General features: G+C 41.1%; 1 protein-coding gene and 1 long non-coding RNA gene across 3 annotated transcripts in view; one reads left to right on the plus strand and one right to left on the minus strand.

The window, feature by feature from the left end:
- The window catches only part of LOC142046987 (uncharacterized), a 116222-nt gene extending 104679 nt beyond the window's left edge, over nt 1-11543 (minus strand). The window contains exon 1 of the long non-coding RNA XR_012656124.1: nt 11402-11543. This is a non-coding gene — a long non-coding RNA (uncharacterized LOC142046987). The remainder of the gene's footprint in view (nt 1-11401) is intronic.
- The window catches only part of KCNN2 (potassium calcium-activated channel subfamily N member 2), a 197798-nt gene that overhangs the window by 68353 nt on the left and 103663 nt on the right, over nt 1-25782 (plus strand). For both annotated transcript variants that reach the window (XM_075067159.1, XM_075067160.1), the window contains exons 2-4: nt 10129-10381; nt 11609-12696; nt 13452-13547. In XM_075067159.1, the coding sequence (XP_074923260.1) occupies nt 10360-10381; nt 11609-12696; nt 13452-13547 (1206 nt within the window). In that variant the 5' untranslated portion in view covers nt 10129-10359. The remainder of the gene's footprint in view (nt 1-10128; nt 10382-11608; nt 12697-13451; nt 13548-25782) is intronic.

Consider the following 25782-nt stretch of genomic DNA (forward strand, 5'->3'; position numbering starts at 1 on the left):
GAAGCTCCACATGGCTCTCATTCCAGATTAAATCCTGGGAACTGTGAAATGCTGGCCAATCAGATCTTCTCCTTCCCAGCTGGCCAGTGGGTGTCAGGCTCCAAGTGGGGACTGGAGCTACCTTGTGTCCCTCATTGAGCATCTGCCTACTTGACTGCTGAGACTGTCCTCTTTCCTCAATGGGCCCATTCAGTTTCTTCCACCCACTGAGACAGATGGGTGGCATTGCTTATTCTACAGGATTGTCTGTTCTCAGAATTTGCCATTGGCATTAAATACATGGGAAAAATCTTTGCTTGTTGAGAATTTCAAGGCTGCTGACATGTCACATTCAGACAATTGTTTTATGTCAATATATTGTATTTCCGAGCAAAACATCACCTCTCATTCTCATAATTACACTTTTCAATTCCCAACTATTTGAGATGTTTTTCATATCTGGCATATCCATTTTGTAACTGCTATTTTTTATTTGTCATAACCATTTCTCCCATCTCAAATTGTTCTATAGTTCCAAAATTCTTTCAGAATAACTAGCATATCAGTTTCGTTTCCAGACCAGCCACATGTCACTTTTATACTACAGATCAATGTCTCTCACTGGTGTTTACTCCAATTGTATTCACTCAGAAATTATTTATATACATATGGGGGATATTTTCAGTTAAGGTTCAAGCGTGGCCTTATAACAGACACAATTTATCCCCATAAAAAACCCTGCAGTTCTGTGTGCTTCTGTCTTTAACTCTCCAGCATGTGCCTGCAATAAGGTAGCTAGAGGCACAAGTTTTCAGATTTATGTCTACTGTTGAAATGTAGGCACAAAAAAGTGGGCACAAGGGAAACCATCCTTCCGAAAGTGTATCCCATTATATTTCAGCAAAAAAATTCTAACTTTTTATTAGAGCTCTGCACATTTCACTAGTTCCAGATTTACAGTCTTGATTCAGATGCTAGTTATTTCTGAGATGGGTTTTTGGGCCAAAATTTCAAATGTAGGCATTTAAACTGCACCTTCAAAATACTACATGTACACAAAATTCAGCTGTGCATATGCGAAGAAGTATTTGTTCAAATGCTGATAAGCGATATGCATAAATATCCATCTGTAAATGCAGTTACCCATTTGGCAGATGACAATACTCATTTGCACATGCAAGTTACAGTTTTACGCTGGCAATGGATGCATGCACAGGCAAGGTTTTACACTGGCAATGGGTGCAAGCAAGAATGTTCAGACTGCAATTACAACACAGATATTTCACAGTGTAGCCCTCTGTTCACATTTCACATGTATCTGGCCATTATGCCTTTTATTGCTCTGTGTTGTTTTTAGTCATTATGTAATTATCACAGAGTAATTTTCCAGTTTTTTCTTGTTTCTGTTGAGACTTATGGTAACATTTATCAAACAATATGCGTATGCATAAACCACAACCTTACATTATGTATTTGTGTATTGGATAAACGTAGTCACGTACTACAAGTCTGTCATTAGGTGTGTCCAACCTAACGGTAGTCAAAAAATGAAATTAGTTAAGAGAATGTAACTGAATCCCTACCTTTTGGGGAAAAAAACTGGAAATAACAGATAAGGAAATATCACAATTGTCCTTGCTGAATTTCCTTTTCTTTAGCATGAAACACTGATTATCTGGTAGTTTTCCTCAGCAGCTTTAAAAGTAATTAGGTGGTAGATTGGGGGAAAAAAAATCTATGCATTCATTTTGTGAATAAATGTAGAAGAACCTTTTTATATGTGGCCTTTTAGAAATGTTCTATTAAGTCAACAATGTACCTTTTACATTTATATTCCAAATAGCAAATTATTTGCTTTTATTTTCTATACAAAAATTAGTATGAGACCACAAATTATTCAAAAGCTATCTTCCTCTTGAACCATGCAAGAGAAAACTTGCTGCAGCTAAGTGACTCCACTGAATTAATAATAAGCACAAGCAAATTCTGGAAAATAGTCCAAAACTGGCCATGATTTAACACCTGCATCTCTTGGAGCTGACAGGCCTGACACTTAGGTAGCATGCTACAGCTTTTGTTTCTTAGTCATAGACTTTAAGACCAGAAAAGAGCACTGTGATCATCTAGTGTGACCTCCTGCACATTGCAGGTCACAGAACCTCACCCACCCACTCCTGGAATTGTCCCATAACCTCTGGCTGAGGTACTGAAGTCCTCAAACCATGATTTAAAGATTTACAATACACCATTTACTCTAGTTCATACCACCAAGTTAACCAGGTCCCATGCTGCTGAGAAGGCAAAAAATCCCCAGAGTCTCTGCCAATCTGACTTGGAGGGGAAAATCATAGTCCTCGACTCTGTAGGTGCTCCACCCCCCACGGATCAGCGCCATCCCCCTTCTCCCTCCCCCACGGCAATCAGCTGGCTTGCAGCGTTTCAGGGGCAGGAGGGAGGGGGAGGAGCGAGGACTCAGTACATAGACTCCCCCTCCCTCCCCAACACCGCAAGCCAGCTGATTACTCTGGACAGGAGACACGGGGGAAGGAGGGAAAGCCTGCGCGCTGTGTCCTCACTTCTCCTCCCTAAACACCACAAGCCAGCTGACTGTCCCAGGCAGGGGGGAGGGGAGTGGAGTCAGGACTCAGCATGCCTCCCCTCTCCCTCCCCTGCCTCCTGCCAGCAGCAATCAGCTGGCTTGCGTGTTTAGAAGGGAGGGCAGGGAGGGGGAAGGAGCGAGGATGCAGCATGAGAAGTAAAGGGGGAGGAGATGGGGGAAAAGAGGCAGGTCAAGCAGAGGGATTTGGGGGGAGGAGGGAAGTTGGCAGGCTGAGGGTTGAGGGCCCCCCGCCCTCCGGTGCCTGCAGAGTAAGGGAAGCTGCTGCTGCTGTGCAATGTGCTTCTCCTACCCTAAAGCACTTTCAGCCTCCTTGCCTGCCTCATCACCAGTGCCAGTTGGCTGTGCCTGTGTAGGGTAAGACAAGGCCCCTCCCAACTATAGTACTGTACAGTATGTTTGTAAACACACAGCACGTGCAGACTATTCCCCTTGCCCCAGCGTAGTATTAAATTGTTTGTTTAAAATGTATATAAAGCCTTTTGTCTGGCAAAAAAATTTTTTCCCTCGAACCTAACCCCCCCCCCCCATTTACATTAATTCTTTTGGGGAAATTGGATTCACTTAACATAGTTTCACTTAAAGTCACATTTTTCAGGAACATAATTACAACATTAAGCGAGGCATGGCAAAACCTGTTTTCTAACCTAGATCTCCACTGTCTAAACCTGCTCTTTCTGATTGTCTTATTGGGACCTAACCCCTCTGTTTGACTGACTTATAGTTCCATACATGTTGATTTTTTTTAATACTAAAACATAAGTTCAGGTCTGAGAAAGGACTTCTAGAACATGCCTTGTACTATGGAATTACAGCAGTGACTCCATAATTAAGAAACCTTCCATTTTAAACTTGATTGTGATCTCCCTTATCATTTGGCTTCTCTCAACTTTCTGGGGAGAGATAAAAACAAAAACCCTCCTTTCTACATAAAATTTCTTTGCAGTCCATGCTAGAATGAAATGTATCTTGAAAGTTTGAAGTTAAAGCTTCAGGGTGGAAAAAGTGGTAGTTTTATGTTTTTGAAAAAGATCTAATATGTTTTTTAAAACCACATAAAATGTTATAACAACTTCATATAAAAACTTCAATTGGCTTTTGTAAACTACTAATTTCCTGAGAACCAGTGTATAGGAGTATTTTTACCCAGCTCGAATCGAAAAGGTGAACTGATTAGTAGTAATTTCATGAGATGTGAAAAGTGTTACAAGCTCCATTCCACTCAAACCAAGCTTACATAATTAAAAAACAAAAAACAGGAAGCCTCAGAATATAAATCAGTCACTAGGCTAGTAAGCTTGTTGTAACAAATTTTCCTAAAAATTGGCAGGTAATCCACGGGCAGCCTCAGTTGTACCTTAAAGGTACAACTCTCTGTTAAAGCAGTGTGGAGTTAGAATTCCTCCAAAGCTTACTGGAGTGCAGATGTACAAAAGCTGTGGTATACTTCTCCCTTTGGGCCTGATATAAAGCCCTTTGAAATCAATGAGAGTTTTTATATTTACTGCAATTGGCTTTGGATCAGATCCTCTGTGTTTGGCCAGCTCTGCTGGAAGATGTGAAGGGGAGGCAAACCCTGATGCTGCTCCCTCAACACTTGTTCCTTGCCCAGAGTTTGCATGGATGGACCACTACCAGCATCCTGAGGGCAATTTTCCAGCCCTTTTTTCTGTATCCACAAGTGCAACAGAGCACAGTCTAGCCCAATGACTTTTAGGAAAAAGTCATAGTCCTTTTCCACAGCTACCTGCTCACCTCAACATCAAATTAGTGAAACATATCAGAAAGGAAAATAATTTCAAAATCTTCATAATAAATAATTCCAAATTTACACATTAAAATAAAGGAACACAATATTTACTATAAATTTGACTCTGCAGTACTGCATACTAAAATAGCCTAAAGCTGCAGCTTTATCACAGCATAGGTAGTTGGCAGCCCTTGCAATTTGTTCTTCAGGGGTTATTAGGATCCATTCATGGGCCACCTACTTATCAGCAAGCAGTCCTCACCATATTTGTAGATCTTCTCACCCCATCTTGTAACTTATTAGGCAGCTGAACAGAAAAAGAGAGGAAGGAACATTCAAAGGGCCTTGTGTGGCCAGAAAGAAAAACCACCCTGGGTTTTGCTCACGTCAGGTATTGATGACAGAGGATGTTCACGAAACACAGCTGTGCAGAAAGGAAGCTGAAAGCTGAATGGAACATAATGATACCCCATCTGCCTACTGGAACTAAGATTAAAATGCTCTTCTGTGATCAATTGTTTAATTCAAGTGAGTTCATCAAGTCAAAAACAAACATTCGTGTGAAGGGAAATTTAGTAGTTGGAGAATGAATGGGGCAAAAATGAGAAGACTTCTAACATTTTTACTGTGGAACCTAATTGTTGAGCAGTCATTACAGTACCGTAAAAATATAAGCCATTCCCTGACCACCACCTCTGCTTTAATGGCTAATGTGGAAAACATTGCAGAGCCTTGGCCACTTAAATTTGTGGCTTCTTCTCAAATTCCTTCGGCTAAAAGCCTCAAAGACAGAAGTGTTCCTTATGGACAAGAGGATCAGACCCCAAAAACCTTTGTATATTGTGACTCAAAGACACCACATATCTCTGCAACCTCTGGGTTATCCTTTATCCTGAACTCATTCTCCCAAATCTCTTGGGTCTGTAAATATACAATCATAGTCTCTACAACGTTGCTTGTGACTGCCTTCACACCACCTCTGCTGAAATCCTCATCCATGCCTTCATGTCCTCTCTCCTTGACTACTGCACCTTGGTCACTGTGACCTTAAGTCCCAGCTTTGTAGATTCCTCTTTCCCACTCACTTGTATGAAGCTGCACGACAATGACTCACATCTTAAACTTCCACTGGTATCCTACTCATTTCAGAGTCCAGTTGAAAACTGACTGCTTTGTTTTTAAAACTCTCCATCCTATATAACCATATGGATAGTCTTCCTTTACTCCTCTTTTTGGTCTAGCTATGGCTCTGTCTTTTCTTACAGTCTCACTATTGTTCGAGAGAGCCTTTTCCCCTGCAGTTCCTGTTATCTTAATAATTATCTCTCCGTCTCACTGTCTTTGTATTCCATTTCAAGTCTCAGTTAAACACATTTTCTCCCTTGCCTATGCATCTTATTTTCTCTCTCTCTGTGCTTGTCTTCTTCAGGGATTATGTTACCTGTTTCTTCCCATTACAACTACTAATAATGACTCTTGATACTTCTCATAGCTACAAGGCTGAAAAAGCCAGTTTTCTACACTTTTAAAACATCATGTGTCTCCTATTTAAAGACCCAACTGTGCAACCTTTACTCATGTTGGTAAGCATTTATTTGTACAATGAAACCCAATCAAGTTAATGTGACTCATCCCATAAGTGCTCACCAATGTAAGAGTCACACAACCTAACTAAAAGACCACATCTGAGGTCTGAAATCTCTAGGCACAATTATACTATACCTATAATATACTATAGTCACCATTTTTTTCAAGAGGTAAAACAAAATATAATTATGATCTATGACACGACATCAAACCTGGAAAAAACACTTTCTCAATTTGGAGTATCATAAATGAGATCTTGGTGTTCAGGATCTCAGTGACAATCAATATGTTAAATAATCTTAGTCATATCTTTAAATAAATCCCCAGGATATGTCAGTTGATTGAGCCCATGGTGTGCATTTGCGGTAAGCTGTTGCTTAGGATATTAGTGTTCTAATTTTCTTCAAACAGTATAATTCTCTGTACACACCCACATCTATCCCCACTTTAATAGTGAACACATTTTCCTTTAGTGATTTTTAGAAACTCATGGTCTGGGGAGATATCCTTTTGAGGCCAAAAGTATTGCTGCATATTACCATTTTCAGCCTCCGTGCAACTTCTTAGCCTGTTCAATTTATTTTGTTCATTGCCACAACTAACAGAAGCATGCATCCTGTGGTACCTTTGAACTCTTAACTTTAGACAAGCAAAAGCCTTATTGACTTGGAGTTTTGATTTAGTCAGGACTGCAGGAGTTTGGCTAAAATAGCTCTCTCTAACTTCAAATAATGTGCTCTAATACAACAGCTGCAGTGGTTTGAGCATTGGCCTGCTAAACCCAGGGCTGTTAGTTCAATCCTTAAGGGGGCCATCTGGGGCAAAAATCTGTCTGGGGATTGGTCCTGCTTCAAGCAGGGGGTTGGACTAGATGACCTTCTGAGGTCCCTTCCAACCCTGATATTCTATTATTTAAATCTGCCATTATTTGCCCCCTAAAACACCTATGGGCTAAAACAATAAAGACCAATGCAGAGGGCTTTTACTTAGGCCACTTAAGATAGGTAGGCATTAGCTGTCAGGTCAGGCATTTTCCTGATCTAAGAAACCTAGCAATATTTTTGCCTGTATCTGTTGGGCTCCACACGTTATCAATGGTACAGCTTTACTCTACAGTATTGATCTTGTCCTAGCAATAATGGCTGTTAGAGTAGCCAGCTGGAAAACAGGACTTTTTTCTAAACATGCTATCAAACTAGATCTAAAATAAATTCCTTCCCATAACATGGCATCTTTGGCACAGCAGCACAGTGACCTAAAATAGTGCTCAGAGCAGGCTTAACAAGGAATTAAAAAATGTTTTGATGAAACAAAGAAAAACTCTAATAATTGTTCTGTAGGGGGTCTGTCATTATACCTTGGCATATGCCTTATGATACCATTTTATCAGTTTTGTATTATGCCATGCTAATGTCGCTTTCATACAAAGGCAATTCAATTAGCATCATTTGTCTGTACTATTCAAATGCTTTTACTCATCCATTCTTATACAAAGTTTCAAAAAATGCTTATTATAAGAAGCAGGGTTGATTTAAATAGTGTGCCTTTCTATTCCTGCTCTTTTTGCATCTTTGACAAATTGGGAGAGAGAGAGGGGGTCTATTCCTCTAGCACTTAAAAAAGTAAGCTCTCACTAATTTTTGATTTTAGACCTTTAAAATTTGGGTAGTAAAAATAATCTCTGTATAATTGAAACAAATAAAAGCTTGCAGTTGATTAGTTTTATAATATGTGGAGTGTATTAGTATGCCCTCTTGTGTTAAACAGGGGAATATTCAGTTGTTTATTGTTTTAAAGAATGATGAAGCAAGCACATAAGATATTCCAAAAGCTAGTAGCAGCAGAGTGCTTGACCTAATTTTAAGGACAGATACAATCTGTCAACAATAAATACACTAAAAATGGGATTGGCAGCTGTTCACATATTAAATAATATACTAAAAATATAATTTTACCTTACAGAACACAAGCAAGCTTTTACATATACGTGTTCTACTATTAAAAATTCTTATTATTTTTTCTGATTTTATAACTTTATTCACAATTAATTAAAACTAAATTATCAGATTAGATGAAAACACAGAAAATCTGGAGATTTAGTCATGCATTTAAGATTAACTCATGATAAACTGACATGATATGAAATCTTCAGGATAAAGAACAAGTGTGGCCAGAAAGGTTAAAGGGGAAAAAAGTATATTAAACTAACATTAAGACCATGACATGAACAGACAAAAGTAAGGAAGTTCAAAGTTAAAACTGTCTACATTCTTTAATTCATCCTATCATGAAGCAAATCTCTTGGTACCTACTTTAATATAGAATATCCATGCATAGATAGATTTACAAATATAGTCCCTGAGATGTGCCTCTGTGGACTAATCTGAGACTCAAATATTACCCTTCAAGATTTAGACAAAACAGAACGACTTTGAGGTAGAATGCATGGCATAACTCTGGATTTTGTTTTGTCTGTTTATAATACTGTTAAATTTACTTAAAATAAGTGTAAAACAATTTCCTTTTTACTGAAATATGAGAAGTGGGTTTATACAGTTCAAATACATTAATATAGTTTGAACGTGCAGACTGATTTAACAGAATATTATAACTTCATCTATCATTCAAATATGTATTAAGGGACTTCAAATCCAGATTATTAACCCAACAGATTGACATCTTTTATAAGCCACATCAGTGAAACTGCCATCAGTATATATTTACAAGATCTGCGTCCTGAAAGCAATATACCACATTCTGGCTGAGAATAAAGTTATTGGTCTGCTGTAAATTTGCCTTTCCTAAATTAAATAGTTTAATTGTTCAAACACTTCATCCACTCCTCTCTGACAACCTCACCCCTAATAAAATTACCCAAGACAAACCTGATTAAAGCATACAAAATGTCATTGGGAATCTAATTATTTTGTGAGATGGAAACGCCTACTGAAAAACATAAACACACAAACCTATCATTATCAACAATTATTTTATCTGCATTTCTATAATTTACAAATGCTTGAACAAACATTTCCCCGAAGTATTAGGGAAAAAATAAAGATTTTTAGAGACTTTGACTCCTTAAGGTCAGGCCATTCAAATGAAATGTAACTGTTGAATTTCTGATTCTTGGAAGCTATCTGCATAATAGAAATGCTGACACAGCCTTAACTCTAGCAGTAAGAGCAGCATGGCTATAATAAATGAATCACTTACCATTTTCACAATTCTTTCCTCTCTCTAAGTAAATGCAAAATAGAGACTTTATCTGGCTCAGACATTAAACTGTCTAAGGGAACTGCTAAAATGAATTATTCACTTGAAGTCACTGGGGAAAAGAAGGCAAAACGGTAGTGGATGGGCAACATTAGAGTTGTTGCAGAATAGAATTTCAGGAAACTGGATCCAGGTCAGAAATACAATTACTTAACGAAAGTGATCCTGTTTCACAGTAAGTCTTAGACCTATTATAACAAGTCTCTATCCTGTAAATCTTTTGGTGGACTATTGTTGGCGGATTTTTTTTTAAAACATCCTGAATCTTCTACTGATTGACTTCTTCTCTCAAGTTTTCAATTAAAATTAAAAAAAAAATATGGCAAAATCCCTCAAATTTTTTAACTGTAGGATTTGAAAAATGTTTGGAATTTGGTTTATTTTTGAGTATTCTTTTATTTTTAGTGGGAAAATCCAGTTACAAGTTTGACAATTCCTGTGTCTCTCTTCTCTCCCTTTCCCCCTACCCCTCCACTTTTAAAAGGAGTATTATCTAAGCCTCTGGACCCAATCCTGCAAACCCTACTTAGAAGTAACCCTTTTGCTAACAGTCCATTGACTTCATATGAATAACAAACTTACTGAATGAGCGCAGTTTTAGGCCCCAATCCTGCAAACATGTATGCATGCACATGGGACTGCTCATGCATTTAGTTGCCTGAACCATAGGGCAAAATCCTGGTCCCATGGAAATCAGAGGCAATTTTTCCATGGATTTCAATGGGGTCCAGATTTCACCTTAGAGTTTAGTGTCTCTGCATGTACATTAACACACAGATACATGTGACAACATCTTTCTTGAAATAACTTGGGTCTTGTCTCTATTCTCTCATATGTACGCTTGTTCTCAGTGCATAGGTAGGCAGACAGGGAGAGGATGGCTGGAGGCATGAAGTCATGCTACATGTCTGTCTTTCAGGTCTCCAGGGAACCCGCTCCAGGTGGCCAGCAGGAAGAAAGAGGAAGACGAGGGGCAGGAGGACTCCGCCGCCCTTTCCCTCCAGGCCCTGCTGGGGATTGCTGGACAGCTCCCCGTGGCCACTGGCAGGGCCTCGTTTGTGCTCTATCGCCCCAGGGCCAGGCCTCACCTACTGCCACCTTTCCCGTGCAGCTGAAGACGGGGACAGGAAGAAGTGGGGCGCAAAGCCCGATGTTTCGGAAAAAGCGTAAATGTGAGCGAATCCAATGGTCTAGAACGAGGGGGGCATTGTTAGGTCTGGGGAAATCCCCGCCTCCAGCCAGGCTTCCCCATTTCCCCCTAGTTCCGAGCTTTGGCATTTGCCAGTGCTTCCAATGCACATCAGGACTGCAAATCATTTAAGCATGTCAAGGAGAAGGGTCTGGAGTGTGTGTGTGTGTGTGTGGGAGAAGAGGGAGGTATTTCTCTCTCTATAGCTAATTGTTTGTGAACAGGTGTAGTCCTAGTTCCCTGTTAGAAACAGCCACACATCCTGGCTCAACAATTCACTGCTTCCGCACTTCAGTGCAAAGCTTTTTACGGCTGCCTCCAGATCAGAACCACAATACCCAGGCAGGGGCATCATTGCTGCCTCTATCACTGTAATTCTGGGATTTTCTGTTATTCTGAATGAAATCAAGCAATCCGTTCCAAGCTGCTCCCAAAATAATTACTGGGGCAGGGGAAAATTCCTGCATGCAGTCCATCCCCCATGAAGTCATATGAAATACAGTAGGTATTGCACTGGTACCGCGTTTGTATCCTATTGAAACTGATACTGTTACCTGTCAAACTTTAGTATCATAGCTGCAGCACCTTCTGCTAACAAGTAATTACGAGGCCACATTTCCCCAGTTTTGGATACAAATTGGGTGGAATGAGGAATAATTTGCAGATTATTGTAAACAGACAGCAGCACATCCTAACTGCAGAGATTTCTGATCCTAACAGACAGCATCTGTAGGGCCAAAGGTATTCCTGTATAACAGGATTCCAGATGGAATATAACCACCTCAAGTGCTGTGCTAGAAGGGTTACTCGTTGCACTGCGCGATGACAGCAAGTCGCTAGTGCTTGCGAAGGGTTTGAGGCACCCACTGTGGCAGGCTCTAGGTGGGCGGAATATTGGTACGAATGGTGATTGTGGTTATTAATTGTGCCTTGTTGTTACTCCGGCGGGACGATCCCTGGTGTAAGTGCCCCCGAGAGAGAAGACGGACGGACCCTTACCTGCCTGAGCAGCTCTTGCAGCCCGGCTCGCCGCGGCGCGCCCCGCCCCGCCCCGCCCCGCCCGTGTTGCACTGCAGGGAAGGTGGAATTCCCCGGCAGGGGCTGGGCAGCGCTCGTGGTGGCTGGCAGCGGCAGCTGCTCCTGGGATTCTCCCCGCGCCCCCTCCCTTCCCTCGCTCCTCGCCTCACGCTGCAGCTTTCCCGTCCTCCAGGTGACGTCATGCCCGTTGTTTTGGTTCGCCCGACCAATCGGACTCGCCGGCTGGATTCTACGGGCGCCGGGATGGGCCCTTCGTGGCGGCGGCAGGACTCGCCGCTGGCGACCATAACGCATTGCGCAGGGTGCACCACCGCCTGGTCCTCCTGCAGCTTTAACAGCTCTGACATGGAAACGCCGCTGCAGTTCCAGTCGGGCTTCTGCTCGGAGCAGCAGCAGCGCCCGCGCCTGCATTGCCAGCAGCAGCCACCGGGCCAGGACAAGCAGAGCCTGCTCCAGCAGCACAGCCCATGTCTTCGGTGCAACAACTGCACCTACTCCGGGGCTGCGGCGGGGGATAACCTGCCCCTGGTGCTCCGCACTTCCTCGCCCCTGTCGGGCGCTTTCAGGACCCACTCCTCGCCGCTCTCCTCCTCCGCCGCCTCCTCCAGGCAGGGCAGCCAGCTGAACGTGAGCGAGCTCACCCCCTCCAGCCATGCCGGTTCGTCCAGGCAGCCCCACCACCACCAGTACCACTACCATCACCACCACTCCCAGTACCACCAGTGCCATAGCCTGCAGCAGCAGGCAGCCAGCCCCAGCAGCAGTGTCAGCAGCGGCAGCACCCATCACCACCACCAGCCCCACCAGCGCCGGGAGAGCAACCCCTTCACCGAAATAGCCATGAGCAGCTGCAGGTACAACGGCGGCGTCATGCGGCCGCTCAGCCACCTGAGCTCGTCCCGCAGGAACCTGCAGGAGCTGGACTCTGAGTCCCAGCCGCTGCAGCCGCCGCTCTCCAGCCCCGGCGCCGCCGCCTCCTCAGCCCCGGAGATCGTGGTGTCTAAGCCGGAGCACAACAACTCCAACAACCTGGCGCTGCATGGCCCTGGCCCCGGGGGCAGCGTGGGGGGCAGCAGCCAGAACAACAGCGGCAGCAAGTCCAGCAAGAAGAAAAACCAGAACATCGGCTACAAGCTGGGGCATCGCCGAGCGCTCTTCGAGAAGCGCAAGCGGCTCAGCGACTACGCGCTCATCTTCGGCATGTTCGGCATCGTGGTGATGGTCATCGAGACCGAGCTGTCCTGGGGCGCCTACACCAAGGTACCTGCCCCTCTCCGCTCTCCTCCCTTCCAAAGTGCTAGCTGCCAGCCACCCTCTCTCACTCCTCCTGCTGCTGGGCTTGCGTTCTCCCAGGCACCAGCTTGCTACCCACCCCCTCCCTCCTTCTGCCTTCCGCGCTCTCTCCAAGGTCCCAGCCAGCTGTTAGATCAGGCCGGCTGTCCGCCTTTCCCCCCCGGAGAGCGGCTCCCACCCCGTGCGTGCCCTGCAGACACTTTCTGCAGTCACTTGCCGGTGTCCCTTAGGCGCTGCTCCTTTGCGACATGCGCTACAAACCTGGGAGGGAAAGGATGAAGAGGGAGAGAAGGGATTTAAGAACAACTTGAAAAGAAAACTGTATTTTCTAAGTCAGCAGTTTAAATCGCCACGGTCAACTCTTCATTCTGCCAACCAGGGTCAATTTCTTTGGATTTTCGTAATTCCATAGGTTTGAGAGAGACTTTTTTCCCTCTCAGACTAGAGCTCTCCATGCTGTTGGCAGTCCCTAGAGAGTAAATTGGTTTTCCGGTGCTGGCTGTCCCACCAGTACTGGACTTGCTGCTGAAGCAATGACAAGTAGCCGTTTTGATTTAGAGCACCTATTCTGCATCCTTAAAAGAGAGAAATCAAGTGAGTAATCCTGGTCTCTGTTATGTAAGATAGATTTGCCCCCATCACAGTTCAGAAGGGTGAAGGACAAAAAGTCTTTTTACAAGTGTATATCTTTTCATGGACACTCAAATATTTTTCTGTTGCAGGAGTCGCTGTATTCATTAGCTCTAAAATGCCTTATTAGCCTCTCCACGATTATTCTGCTTGGTCTTATTATTGTGTACCACGCAAGGGAAATTCAGGTAATGTTTCACTTTATAAACTATCAAACATTGAAACTGTCGGTAATGAAAAGACTCAGTTTTCAAAGGGCATTCTTTGGTAAGTAGTTACTTTTTTCTAGTATTTCAGAAATCTTTCACTTTGTTTCTTCTGAAGTTTACTGAATCTATTTCAAAGGGATCTTAAAGAGACTAAGTATAATAAATTGATATTCTTATTAGAAGTTTATAAAAATGTCTGTAATATGCTGCATAATCACTTATTCTGAATGACTGAATAGAGTATTCTGTGTACACTTGTTTTATGCTATAAGGGGAATTATTTGGCCCAGAATTTAGAACTATATTATGCTGATCCATATATCCTCAGTAGTTCACATGATTAATTGTAGGGAGACTTCAGTCACCTCTAGACATGAAGTCTTAACCCTGCTGCCCTAAACACTGAACATAAGACAATAGTTGGAAAGAAAAAAGATAAATAAAACAAGCCATAGAATGTTTAAACTGTAAACAGATTTTTAATGGCACGGAAATTATAAGCATCTAGTAAAGAAATGTGAGAAAAAATTGTAATGATGAGTAAGTGTTACCTTAGTGTTTAAAAATGTACCTTTTCAGGACTTATAGACTTCCTGCCATAAATAACCCAAATTTTCAATTGGGATTTTGCTCAGCTAAAAAGTGAAGGAAGGATTGGATTTATAATCAAATAAGGATAATCTCCACATTAATTTTTCCTTGGTGTTCTATTCCTAGATACATATAATGCTATTGTTATTTCCTGCTATAGAGAATTCCTGGCTTAAAGCGGTAGTGAATATTTTCAAGGACAAAAACTTTTTTTGTGTTGTATCAATTAACAGAAAGAAAAATGGAACACTTATAAAGGAACTATAATATTGCTGTTGTTGCAGCTGTGTTGGTCCCAGATATTAGAGAGACAGAGTCAGTGGATCAGCTTCTGTTGGTGCAAGAGACAAGCTTTTGAGCTACAACAAAGTTGGTTCAATAAATGATATTACTTCATCCACTGTGTTGCTCTATAATATAGTTGTTATATAAGAGTAAGTACAGGCTTTTACCTGCTAAGATTAGAGTAAAAGAATACTGTTTTATCTGAGACCATTTGCAAAATAGGACCCTGATCCTGCAGTCCTTATATGTGCAAAACTCCCATTTCTGAATCAGGCTCTAGTTTCTTTGTGCTAAGACCATAGAGCTAGGAAACTGGTTAATTAAATTCTTCTTGAGTAGTTGTGTTAATATAAACTATTGGAGGACTAAGAAAAATAGAAAAAATATGTTGATATTTCTGTAATGCAGAAGTTTTTTCCCTCAGAGTGCTTTTCATAATGAAAATTGTAGAAGCGTGTTATGTAAAAATGTACTTAAAAAAACATTCCTAGATATTTCAGTTGCTGTATGCAATTCTGTTAAGAAACTTTAAATAGAAAATAAAAAGAAATTTTAAGATAAAATTAATTATCTATGTATATACATCAGTTAATTTTCCAAACTACAGTAAAATAAAAATTTTGGAAGTACTCAAACATTTGTTCATTAAACAATTGCCATGTTTAGATTATTGCCCTGCCCCCAAAAACCAACTCAAAACCTTAACCAAAATAAATAATAATAAGAAAAAGCCCAAAGATTTCTGAAGTTTGAAGAAGTTAATGTTTTGTAGAGAACTGTGCCTACAGTTGTGTTAATAAGGGAACTCTAATAATCTACAACAGATCCAAAAAAATATATCAATGATTTTGTCCTAGGATTTTGATTAGTACTAATTATTTAGAAAGACCATAGATTTACATTTGTCAGCTAAATTTTTGCAGATAATAATTGCTACAGCTGGTAGTAAAGCTGGAGCTTGTGTGTCTTTCTGTATGTGTCTTCTCCAGTTGTTAACAAAAGACAAAATAATCCAGGACTTCTGTTCTTCAGCAAATATATATGAAATCAAAGACCTTACAGTACGGTTGCCAACAGTCCCTTATTACAAGTGATGCCTCTTATTTTTTTTATCTCTGTACAACAAGATCGGGAGTTACTGAGTGCTGCAAAAGCAGCAAGAAATACCCCTAGCGAATGTAGGTCAGTACTGATTATTATTATTATTATTTATTATTTATTATTAATAATATCGGGGGGGAAGGTGCTAAGGAAACAGTCCCTTATTTTTGAAATACAGTGTTGGCAACCCTACCTTTCAGTGACTCATTTGTTTTTCTGGTTGGTAATAAACAAAAATGCAACTTTAGTTGCGTTTCTGTGAATTCTTCTGGGTTTAGTGCCCCTCTTAGAGAGCTTCCCAGTAAATGAGATGATATAGAATGACTAACACCATCTGGTAGCTTAATCAAAATTAATATAGTTCAACACTGCCTGATAGCACTAAAATTAAGAACATACTTAGGGCTTGTCTATACTACCTGCCAGATCCAGCGGGGGTTGATTTATCACATCTATACTAGATGCACTAAATGGACCACTGAGCACTCTTTCGTCGACTCTGGTACGCCATCAGAACGCGGAGCGCAAGCGGAGTTGACAGGAGAGAATCAGCAGTCAACTTACCGCAGTGAAGACACCATGATAAGTAGATCTAAGTAGGGCAACTTCAGCTATGCTATTCACGTAGCTGAAGTTGCGTATCTTATATCGACCCCACGTGGTAGTGTAGACAAGTCCTTAGTTGTAAAATAGTGATACAGTTTCTTTTAATCAGGAAGGTACTTTAGACTGCCAATAGTCATTGTAGGGTTCTGGATAAACTGCAGATCTTCAGAGCTCAGTTCATTTACCTGGACAATGAAGAAGGAGATCTCTTTTCAGCAACATGGGAAAGGTCACTATACCACCTTTAAGGTGACAACATTAAATATCCTCTTGATACTTAAAACTTTTTATTCACCTTTCTGTAAAAAGCACAAAGAACCAACATAAATAGCCATATAAGTAGCAAATAATAACTGGGTATATAAGTGAATATTACACTTCATGTCTGCATACAGTGGACACAATTTAAATATTGTGGCTTGTAATAGAAATTGTGAAATCTATTCTTCAGATTATTGTTCCATGAAAAATATTGCATACTCCTACTAACAGTAGGTTTAAAGAAGCTCAAATTTTTAGCTATCTGTTTTCTGAAGGGACATCTGTAGTGCCAGATTTTTATCTTCTGTTACCTTCGATGAGAGTTTTATCCTTAGTGAGGACTACAGGATTATGTCCATAGAGATGTGGCATACTTGACGATGAAGGTTTTATTGTTTGGTTGTTTTTTTCTCTGGTGGGTTGTTTGAACTCACTATTTGTTGTTAACCTAATCTGTGTTTGGGCATTGATTCCATTCTAATCCTCATCTGGAAAGTGTTGAGACTGTGCTAGTCAGTACAATGCAAATTAACAGGAACTCTCTGAGATAGCAAACAATATTCTAGGAATTGGAAGAATATCCATATGCTCTGTTTGTAGTGTGTCACGTTTTACAATTTGAGGGAAGCAATGCTACTTGGAAATAAGAGGTGTTTGTTCTACAAAACGTGATGGAGAGTATTTTGTGACAAATGATGAAAGTTTACAGATTGTTTCTGCTCTCAGAAGTTACTCTTGATGGCAGCTGATGGCCTAAAATGCCTACTAGCTGGAATCAAAATTTCTTCTTTATTTTCAATGACGTACTCCCTTGAGCTACTGCCAATGGGAAGTCTGAACAATGTGTGGTTCAGTCCTTCCCTATACTGGAGGTGACTGTGTGCTACCAATTTAAATGTCTCTTTTGATGTATTCTGATAGGAAAACAGTCAAATTGGCAATAAAGCTAAATTCTGCAGCTTGCCAGTCCAGACCTCACAAGGATCCTATTTTAAGGATGTTTGGTAAGCGGGTTTTATTAGCATTATGAGGTTCCTTCACAAGGTTATTTTATGGAGGAAATTTTATATTACAGCCTTGATTGAGCTGACACATGTTAGATTATTATTTTGTTAGGCAATGTACTCCATAGTGAGAAGGCAGAAAGGCAGCAGTTCCTCGTGCCATAGGTTGGTTTGTTCTCTTTCAGCACCACAGACAGCTCCATATTGGAAATGCTCTTGGCAGTGCTTGGCTATGAAGCTTTACATCCGGTGTTCTAAACAGAAACTATATGTAAACATCATTTATAAAGAATTTTCTATTTCCGTTTCAAAATGCTCCTGGAAATGCTAGGTTTAAATGACATTTTATTGGCTTTTGATATTAACTGAATAGAAATTCATGATTTTTGAATGCACATTAAGTCTTGCATTCTAAACCCATTAGCAAAACAAATTCATTTTTATGCTCCAATAAATGTACATAGATCAAGGCTTCCTGAATACTGTATTTCTAGAGTACTAGGAAAAGTATGATGTTTGGATGTTTTTCAACCTTTTTAAAGTGGTTTTTCAAACAAATATATTTTTGAAATAGACTTTCAGTTATTGTGTTAGTGTATTATAAAAATACATTTTATTTTGAAACTCTCAGTGGGTAAAGGGTGATCTATTACAATAATTTATTAACTTTCTAACTGTTATGTTAAGTCTAGCACAATCAGCAGGATTCAGGGCATTTTAAATGTGAGGATCCTACTTTATTCTTATCTTGTCTTTGTGAACAAGGCAAGAAATTAGGAGTCAAAGATGTAGACAGCCTTAACGCTGAGTTTTCTTCATTTGTCTCATACCCATAATGCTATGAAAACATTTTAGTTGGGAGATTATGAAATATGCATTAGCGTGCCTATCCAGGCAAAAGAAGGCTTGGTGACTTTTGGCCTATGAAAGATCCGTAAGACTTCTGGGTTCATCAAAGAAACTGTTCTCTGTTTGGAGGAGAATGTATGTCTCCATAGGGAAAGCATACTCAATGCTTTTCCTAGAGTCCTGACACAAAGTAGCTGCTTCCCTGACTGCAAAAGTCTGCTAAGGAAATTTTTGAGATAGATAGGGTAAGAATAATGAACTTTATTTTTATTGGCCAGTGACAAACTAGTGGCCCATCATTCTAAGGCTTATCTAATATCCCACTGTGGAACTGGGAGCCTATGTAATGGAGACAGAAACTCTCCAGGACTAGTGATTTACTTTTGCAATTATACATCATAATTTATGGTATAATATTTTCTATATGGACTTTTAGTTTAAATAGAATGTTTACTTTAAAGTTATAACCCCAAGAAAACTGTGAGAGTGAATGAATGAAAATAATGAACTTTGAGATACGCTATACACATTGATTATGATGATTGAGGCAATTTTGATTTCTCCTTCCTTTATATTTTAAATTAAATCTGGAATAAGTTTAACTCTAGGGTTCTAAATTTTGCCACCTTTGTACATATTGAATGAAATGAGACATAATCCCTGTGATTTCTGGTATCCACTACATACCACGTATCATTGAGCAGTGCTTAACTTATAAGAACCTCTGTGTGTGCAGAACTTTTATATTATTTATATAACGGAATGGTAATATATCGTTGCTTGCTGGATGTACGGAGCTGCACCACAAATTAATTGTATGTGCTGCTGTTGGTTTACCACAAAATGGGATTATTGGCCTTTCTTGATCTGTCATGTATGCACAGCATAAGTGTGTGTGGCAGGAAGACCATTATAGGCAGAAGCCACCAACAAGAAATTGGGAAAGCTATGGGCGAAGGGAGACAGGGATTTTTATTCAATATTGATTCAGCATAAGGTAAATGAAAAGCACATTGGCTAAATTTTCTGCAATACTTCGTTTTTAGGATCAGGGGCTTCTGATTTCCGAGCTGACCTTTAGAACTCTTTAGCGACAGTGTCAAATAACTGTTTTTTCTCTCTGAGCATTTGATTGAAAGTTTTGAGGAAAAGGAAATAGCTCAGATGAATTTCATCTTACTGTCTCATTTGAGGAATGAGACAGCTAAAAATAAATATACTAGAATGGCAAAAGTTTCCCTGTCAGTTATAGTTAGTATGGTGTCAACCATGTCAAGAATGAAGAAATGTAATTGGGCATTAAATCACTGTATTTTTTCCATTACTGAGCAGTTAGATAGATTCTGTTGCGGACACAATGAACTGATTAGGACTGTCAATTAATCACAGTTAACTCAAGTAATTAACGCAAAACAAATTAATTGGATTTTAAAAAATCACAATTGTGCGATAGAAAATAGTCACAATTAACTGCAGTTTTAATCACACAAATAATAATGGAATACCAATTTAAATTTACTGTACATATTTTGGATATTTTTCTACATTTTCAGTTATATTGATTTTAATTACAATACAGAATACAAAGTGTACGCTGCTCACTTTGTTATTTTTTATTACAAATATTTGCACTGTAAAAAAGATTAACAAAAAAAACAGTATCTTTCTATTCACTTCATACAAGTACTGTAGTGCAATCTCTTTATCATGAATGTGCAACTTACAAATGTCAGACTATCTTTTTTTTTTTTTTTACATAACTGCACTCAAAAACAAAACAATGTAAAACTTTAGAGCCTAAAAGTCCACTCAGTCCTACTTCTTGTTCAGCCAGTCGCTAAGACAAACAAGTTTGTTTACATTTCTTATTTACACCGTCACCTGAAGTGGGAACATGCGTTCACATGACACTGTTGTAGCTGGTGTTGCAAGGAATTATATGCCAGATAAGCTAAACATTTGTATGCCCCTTCAACCACCATTCAAGAGGACATGCTTCCTTGCTGAATTAAAAAGGTATTCGATTGTTGTCTAACAATGATTAAAACCGCAATTAACCATGATTTTTTTTTAATCTTGCGATTGAGATTTTTTTTGATCATTTGACAACCCTAAATCTGATAAAGTAAGGAAAAGGCTAACTTGAAAATTTTGGGTCAGTTTTCTTCTTCTGCTTCATGGTCCTAAAATATACAAATGAATAGGATACATTAAACATGAATTATTGGTAGTTTTTGCTGATTCTATTTTTGGAAATAATTATTTATTGCAAAAATGTATAAGGCATCCGATATACAATGTGTAAGGCACTCATTCTATGTATACACAGCCTGTTGCCACATACTATTTTACATAATTTTAATAGCAATATATATCATGGTTAAAGTTGTTCTTCAAGATAAAGAACATAATGTTGAATTATGTTGAACATAATGTTGAAATTCATAATTTGTACAGGGAAAATTTTCATAGCTATGCATGAGAAATTAGACATGCCACTCTGATATTACTGGAGGTGGCATTGCCTTTTTTTCTCATAGAGCTGGATGCAGCGCAGGGTTACACTGACCTCTTCTTACATAACCCAGAACAGAAAGCCTCTGCTGACTATATTTTTTAATCACACAAAAATCAAGGAGGGAGGACACCGTGATATAACACGTTCATAATCCCTATTTCACAAGGGGTCTGGTGATGACCAGTATGGCCTTGGAGATGGGTAGCATTGGCTAGGTGGAGCACGTTCCATACATGTACTAATTCAGTGCCAACTCCAGGGATCTGTACCACTGGGACTCCTACAGAGCCCACAATGTAAGTGAAAGCTGCTCTAACCTGAGTAACCACCACATGCCTTTCTCCAGAAGTGGCACCCTCTAGGATGCAGTAGAATTGGATCAGGATCTGCAGCTCTTGAATAGCTGAAGTTTCTTATCACCTCATAAGACTGGACCTTCAGGTCATATTCAGGCAAAAGTCTTGGTGGAAGTCTACAGGACTTCAGTGAGCTTTAAAATAGTGAAGTATAAACCATAATAAAATTCCAAAGCCATGTTAATTTCCAGAGCTCAATCCATCACTTCCAAGGCCTCTGGGGGCTGACTTCTTTGTGGAGGCAGCACTCTTTGGTTCCTCAGAGAGGGAAGTAGTGCCCTTGAGTGTTCTTAAGTGATTCTTGGCTAGCAGTCATAGTGCTGTTGATGGGCCTGCAATGACCGAGCCACATTCAACTCTCATCAACACAGGGGAAGTCAATCTGTACCCCAAAGGCATTGGTAGGGCAATAAATAGGGGAACCCAGAGATTCTTTCTCCCTCCCACTCCCCAAAATATGCAGATTGGAACACACACCAGTAGGAAACTTACATGGAGCTTTAGTTATTAAGAAACTTCCATTATTACAATAAACACTAGACCAAATTATTCCTGTGATGCACTCAGGGTACTTATTAGAGTCAATGGGAACTCCCTCAATGAAAATGCTGCATTCACTGAATGTAAAGTTGGATTCTTTCCCTTTTTTTTACATAATTACAATTAATATTCTGCTAGCTAAATTATGCCTTCATTTATATCTAAGCAACGGTAGTGCCTTAAGTGGAGTTACACATGTGTATCTCATTGGTTCTGTAGTTGGAATGTAGTAAACATTTCTGTGGACATTGTGTCAAAAAGACGAGGGTCCAGATCACCCTAAATGTGTTGACTGTGCAGTGCTAACAGAAATAAAATGTAGAAAAAACTTATTTAAATGAGGAAAATAAGAAAATATGACCCTGATTAGGCACAAGGAGCAGGTCAGTTGAACAGGAAGGTCAAGAACCATGTTTTAATTATTAACATTTATGATTCTGATCCAAAGCCAACTGAAATAAATGGAAGTCTTTTCATTTATTTCAGTGGGCTTTGGATCAGGCCTTATTCTCACAGAACTCACCACAAAGCAAATTTCTCCTTTCTGATCCACACTGTGACGATTGCATGTCTGTGCTTGGAAATTTCCCTGCTACTAGTGGAATTTCTGCATATATATATATATATATATATATATATATATATATATATATATATTTAATAATATTATATATATATAGATCCCTCACCCTATGGTGGTAGTGTGCTTCCTCAACTTCGGTCCTCTACCAGAGCTGGGAGTTGAGGTTCTGCGCAGTCTGAGCTGTTCTAGCACTGCACTCTTCTGGACAGAGAGCTCTGATTGTCCTGGGATCTTGGAGCCACTCACCCAGCTTAGGATCACAGCCCGGAGCTCGCTCTACCACACGTGCCTTCACTTTCCACATCCTCTCTTAGTTCCTTCAGGCCTGGTATTTTCCAGCTCTCATATTCTTCTTCTGATGTTGTGTCACTTGGCACTGCTATATCTATCAACACGCTGTCTTCGGTCCTGTCTTTACCACAATGTCTGGTTGATGGCCAGTACCTGCCTGTCCTCTGGATCTGGAAGTCCCAAGAATCTAGCTCTGCTATTCTCACAACTTGTGGCATCTACATCTGGTCTTGGGAGGGTCTAGCCATACGCTGTGCAGATGTTTCTGTATACAATGCCAGTCACTTGGTTGTGTCGTCATGGTATGTGTTCCTGCCTGCATCTTACATCCTGCCACATGTGTTGGACTGTCTCTGAGCCTCTCTGCAGCGCTGCACCTTGGTCTCTCTAGTGTGGTAGACCCTGCTTCAATGGATCTGGTGCTCAGTGCCGTTCCTGTGCTGCTATGATCAGTGCTTCAGTACTGTCTTTAGTCAGCCTTTCCAGCCACTGGTAGGTTTCCCAATGGTCAGCCACTCAGCTATCTGTCGATGGTACATCCCATGCAGGGTCTTTTGCCATGGACTTTTTCTGCTTGGTCTTCTCCCATGTCTGCTACTGCCTCAGCATTCTCTCAGCAGCTCATCTTTGGGGGCCATCTTATGATGTACTCCTGGATTTCCGGTTTTCGTCCAGGACAGTGGCTTTAATGCTCACCAAGCCCGCCGCCTTTTTTCAGTGGTGTACAGTCTCTGGGTGTGGACTTGGGTGGAATCCGTCATGTGTAGGAGCTTCCGCGGTCTTCAACGTGCAGTTCCTGTCTGCTCTGGTCAGCCACTATACGGCAGGGTATTAAATGACCGGAAGGTGTATCTGTTGATGCGTGGATCTGCGTTCTTCCCACGAGCTGGTCTTCAGGACTGTCTTATCCTTTGGTGATACTTGGATGTTGCTGCTTCCTTGCCTCTCATTGTGGTTCATGTGACCGGGGACGCCAAGTACTTGTAGCTGTCTGTAATGTCTGCTATGTGGCCCGCTGAGTTCCCCCATCAGTCTTGACTACTTCCCTCTCTTCACTATCTTCGGCCACACTTCTCAGTCCGAATGACATCCGATATCCTCACTGTAGATCCGTCAGTGATTAGTGAGTCGAGGTCTCATTCATTCTTAGCATACAGCTGATGTCATCATGTAGAGGAGGTGGCTGATGGTAGTTCACTCTGAACTGTACCCGTATCCAGCTCTGTGATTATCTGGCTGAGGGGGGTTTAAGCCTATGCAAACAGCAGCGGAGGACAGTGCATCATCTTGGTATGTGCGCACTTGATGGCACTTGGGCAAGCTGCCTTGAGTTGACTTCCAGTGTTGTCTCATGTCCCATTGAGTTCTTGAGAGGTCCTTAGTGCCTGTTGACTTTGTAGCACAAACATTCACAGATCCACGTGTGCGGCATTAGAGTCATAGGCTTTCCTGTAGTCAATCCAGGCTGTGCTCAGATGGTCTGTCTAGAGCAACTGGTGTTTTGAACCTCTGGTGTTGTTCCTAATGCCCTTCTGAGCTGTGCTCATGTACTGGCCCATATATATATATATATAAAAAATTCCCCTCTCACCCCTATGGGTGGTATGTGTCTTCCTCAACCTCGGGTCCTCTACCAGAGGCCTGGGACTGTAGCGACTGGATAGCGTAGTGGTTAAGAGCGCTGCCCTTAGATACGAGAGACCGCCCTTTGATACAAGAGACCGGAGTTCAAATCCCGGTTGGTACCCAACTTTCCAGTAGGGGTCCTTGGACAAAAGACCCCCTAATGCTTCACCTGCCTACCTCAAATATGAGAGTGACACGAACTGGGAGAGTCATGCCGGCTCGGACATCACCCAGATTAACGAGGTCCGCGCCAGATGTTGGTAGGGCAATAAATAGGGGGATATATATATGCAGAAACTATGTATGTACTAACTATGTAATAAAAATCCACATTGCGAACACGAGATTTATAGTGTAGGTCAGCAGTTGTCAAACTGTGGATCAGGACATAAAGTGGGTCGCGACCATTTTAATGGGGTCATTGGTGCTGTTGTTAGACTTGCTGGGGCCTGGGGCAGAAGCCAAAGCCTGAGCCCCACCACCCAGGGCTGAAGCTGAAGACAGAGCACTACCACCCAGGGCTGAGGCCAGAGCCCGAGGATGTCATCCCTTGGCAGCAGGGCTCAGAGTTCGCTTCAGCCCTGTGTGGTGGGACTCAGGTTACAGGCCCCTCACGTGGGGCAGCGGGACTTGGGCGGGCTCAGACTTCAATCCCCTATCCTGGGATTGTGTAGAAATTTTTATTGTTAGAAGGGGGTCATGGTGCAATGAAGTTTGAGAACCTCTGGTGTAGGTTGAATAGATTATTTCCCTTAGTTTGTCAAATCAACACTATTGAGTAATTGTTATTTAAAGCCTGATATGTATGCATTTTTAAGGGTTCCATCCAATCTAATTGTCTTCCTTTTTCTAAATGAGATCAGCTATAGCCTGATTTTTTTTTAAAGGCATAAAGCACCCATATCTCCTACTGACTTTAATAGAAATTGTAGGTTTCAACACCTCTGAAAATCAGACCATTATAATCCACTGATGTGATGGGAAGGAACAACATAACTTGGGCCTGGTCTACACTACGCGTTTATACCGATTTTAGCAGTGTTAAACTGATTTAACGCCGCACCCGTCTGCACTACAAGGCCCTTTATACCGCAAATTGATGATATTGGCCTCTGGGCGGTATTCCACAGTGCACCACTGTGACCGCTCTGGACAGCAATCTGAACTTGGATGCAGTGGCCAGGTAGACAGGAAAAGCCCCGCAAACTTTTGAATTTCATTTCCTGTTTGCCCAGCGTGGAGAGCTGATCAGCACAAGTGACCATGCAGTCCTCAATCAAAAGAGCTCCAGCATGGACGTACGAGAGATACTATGACTCTGACCTGTATGGGAAGACAAATCTTTCTATCAAGCTCCGTTACAGAAGACGAAATGCCAAAGTTGTTTGAAAAAACTCCAAGCTACACAGTGCTGCGTGCAAGCATAACGAAACGAAAGAATAAATGGACGCTCATGGGAGAGAGGGAGGGAGGGTAGAACTCCAGCTATCCACAGTCCACAGCAGTCTCCAAAAAGTATTTGCATTCTTGCTGAGCTCCCAGTGCCTGTAGTTCAAACACATTGCCGGCGTGGTTCAGGGTATAGCTCGTCATTACTCCCTTC

The sequence above is a fragment of the Chelonoidis abingdonii genome, chromosome 6, assembly GCF_003597395.2.
Source record: "Chelonoidis abingdonii isolate Lonesome George chromosome 6, CheloAbing_2.0, whole genome shotgun sequence".
NCBI lineage: Eukaryota > Metazoa > Chordata > Testudines > Testudinidae > Chelonoidis > Chelonoidis abingdonii.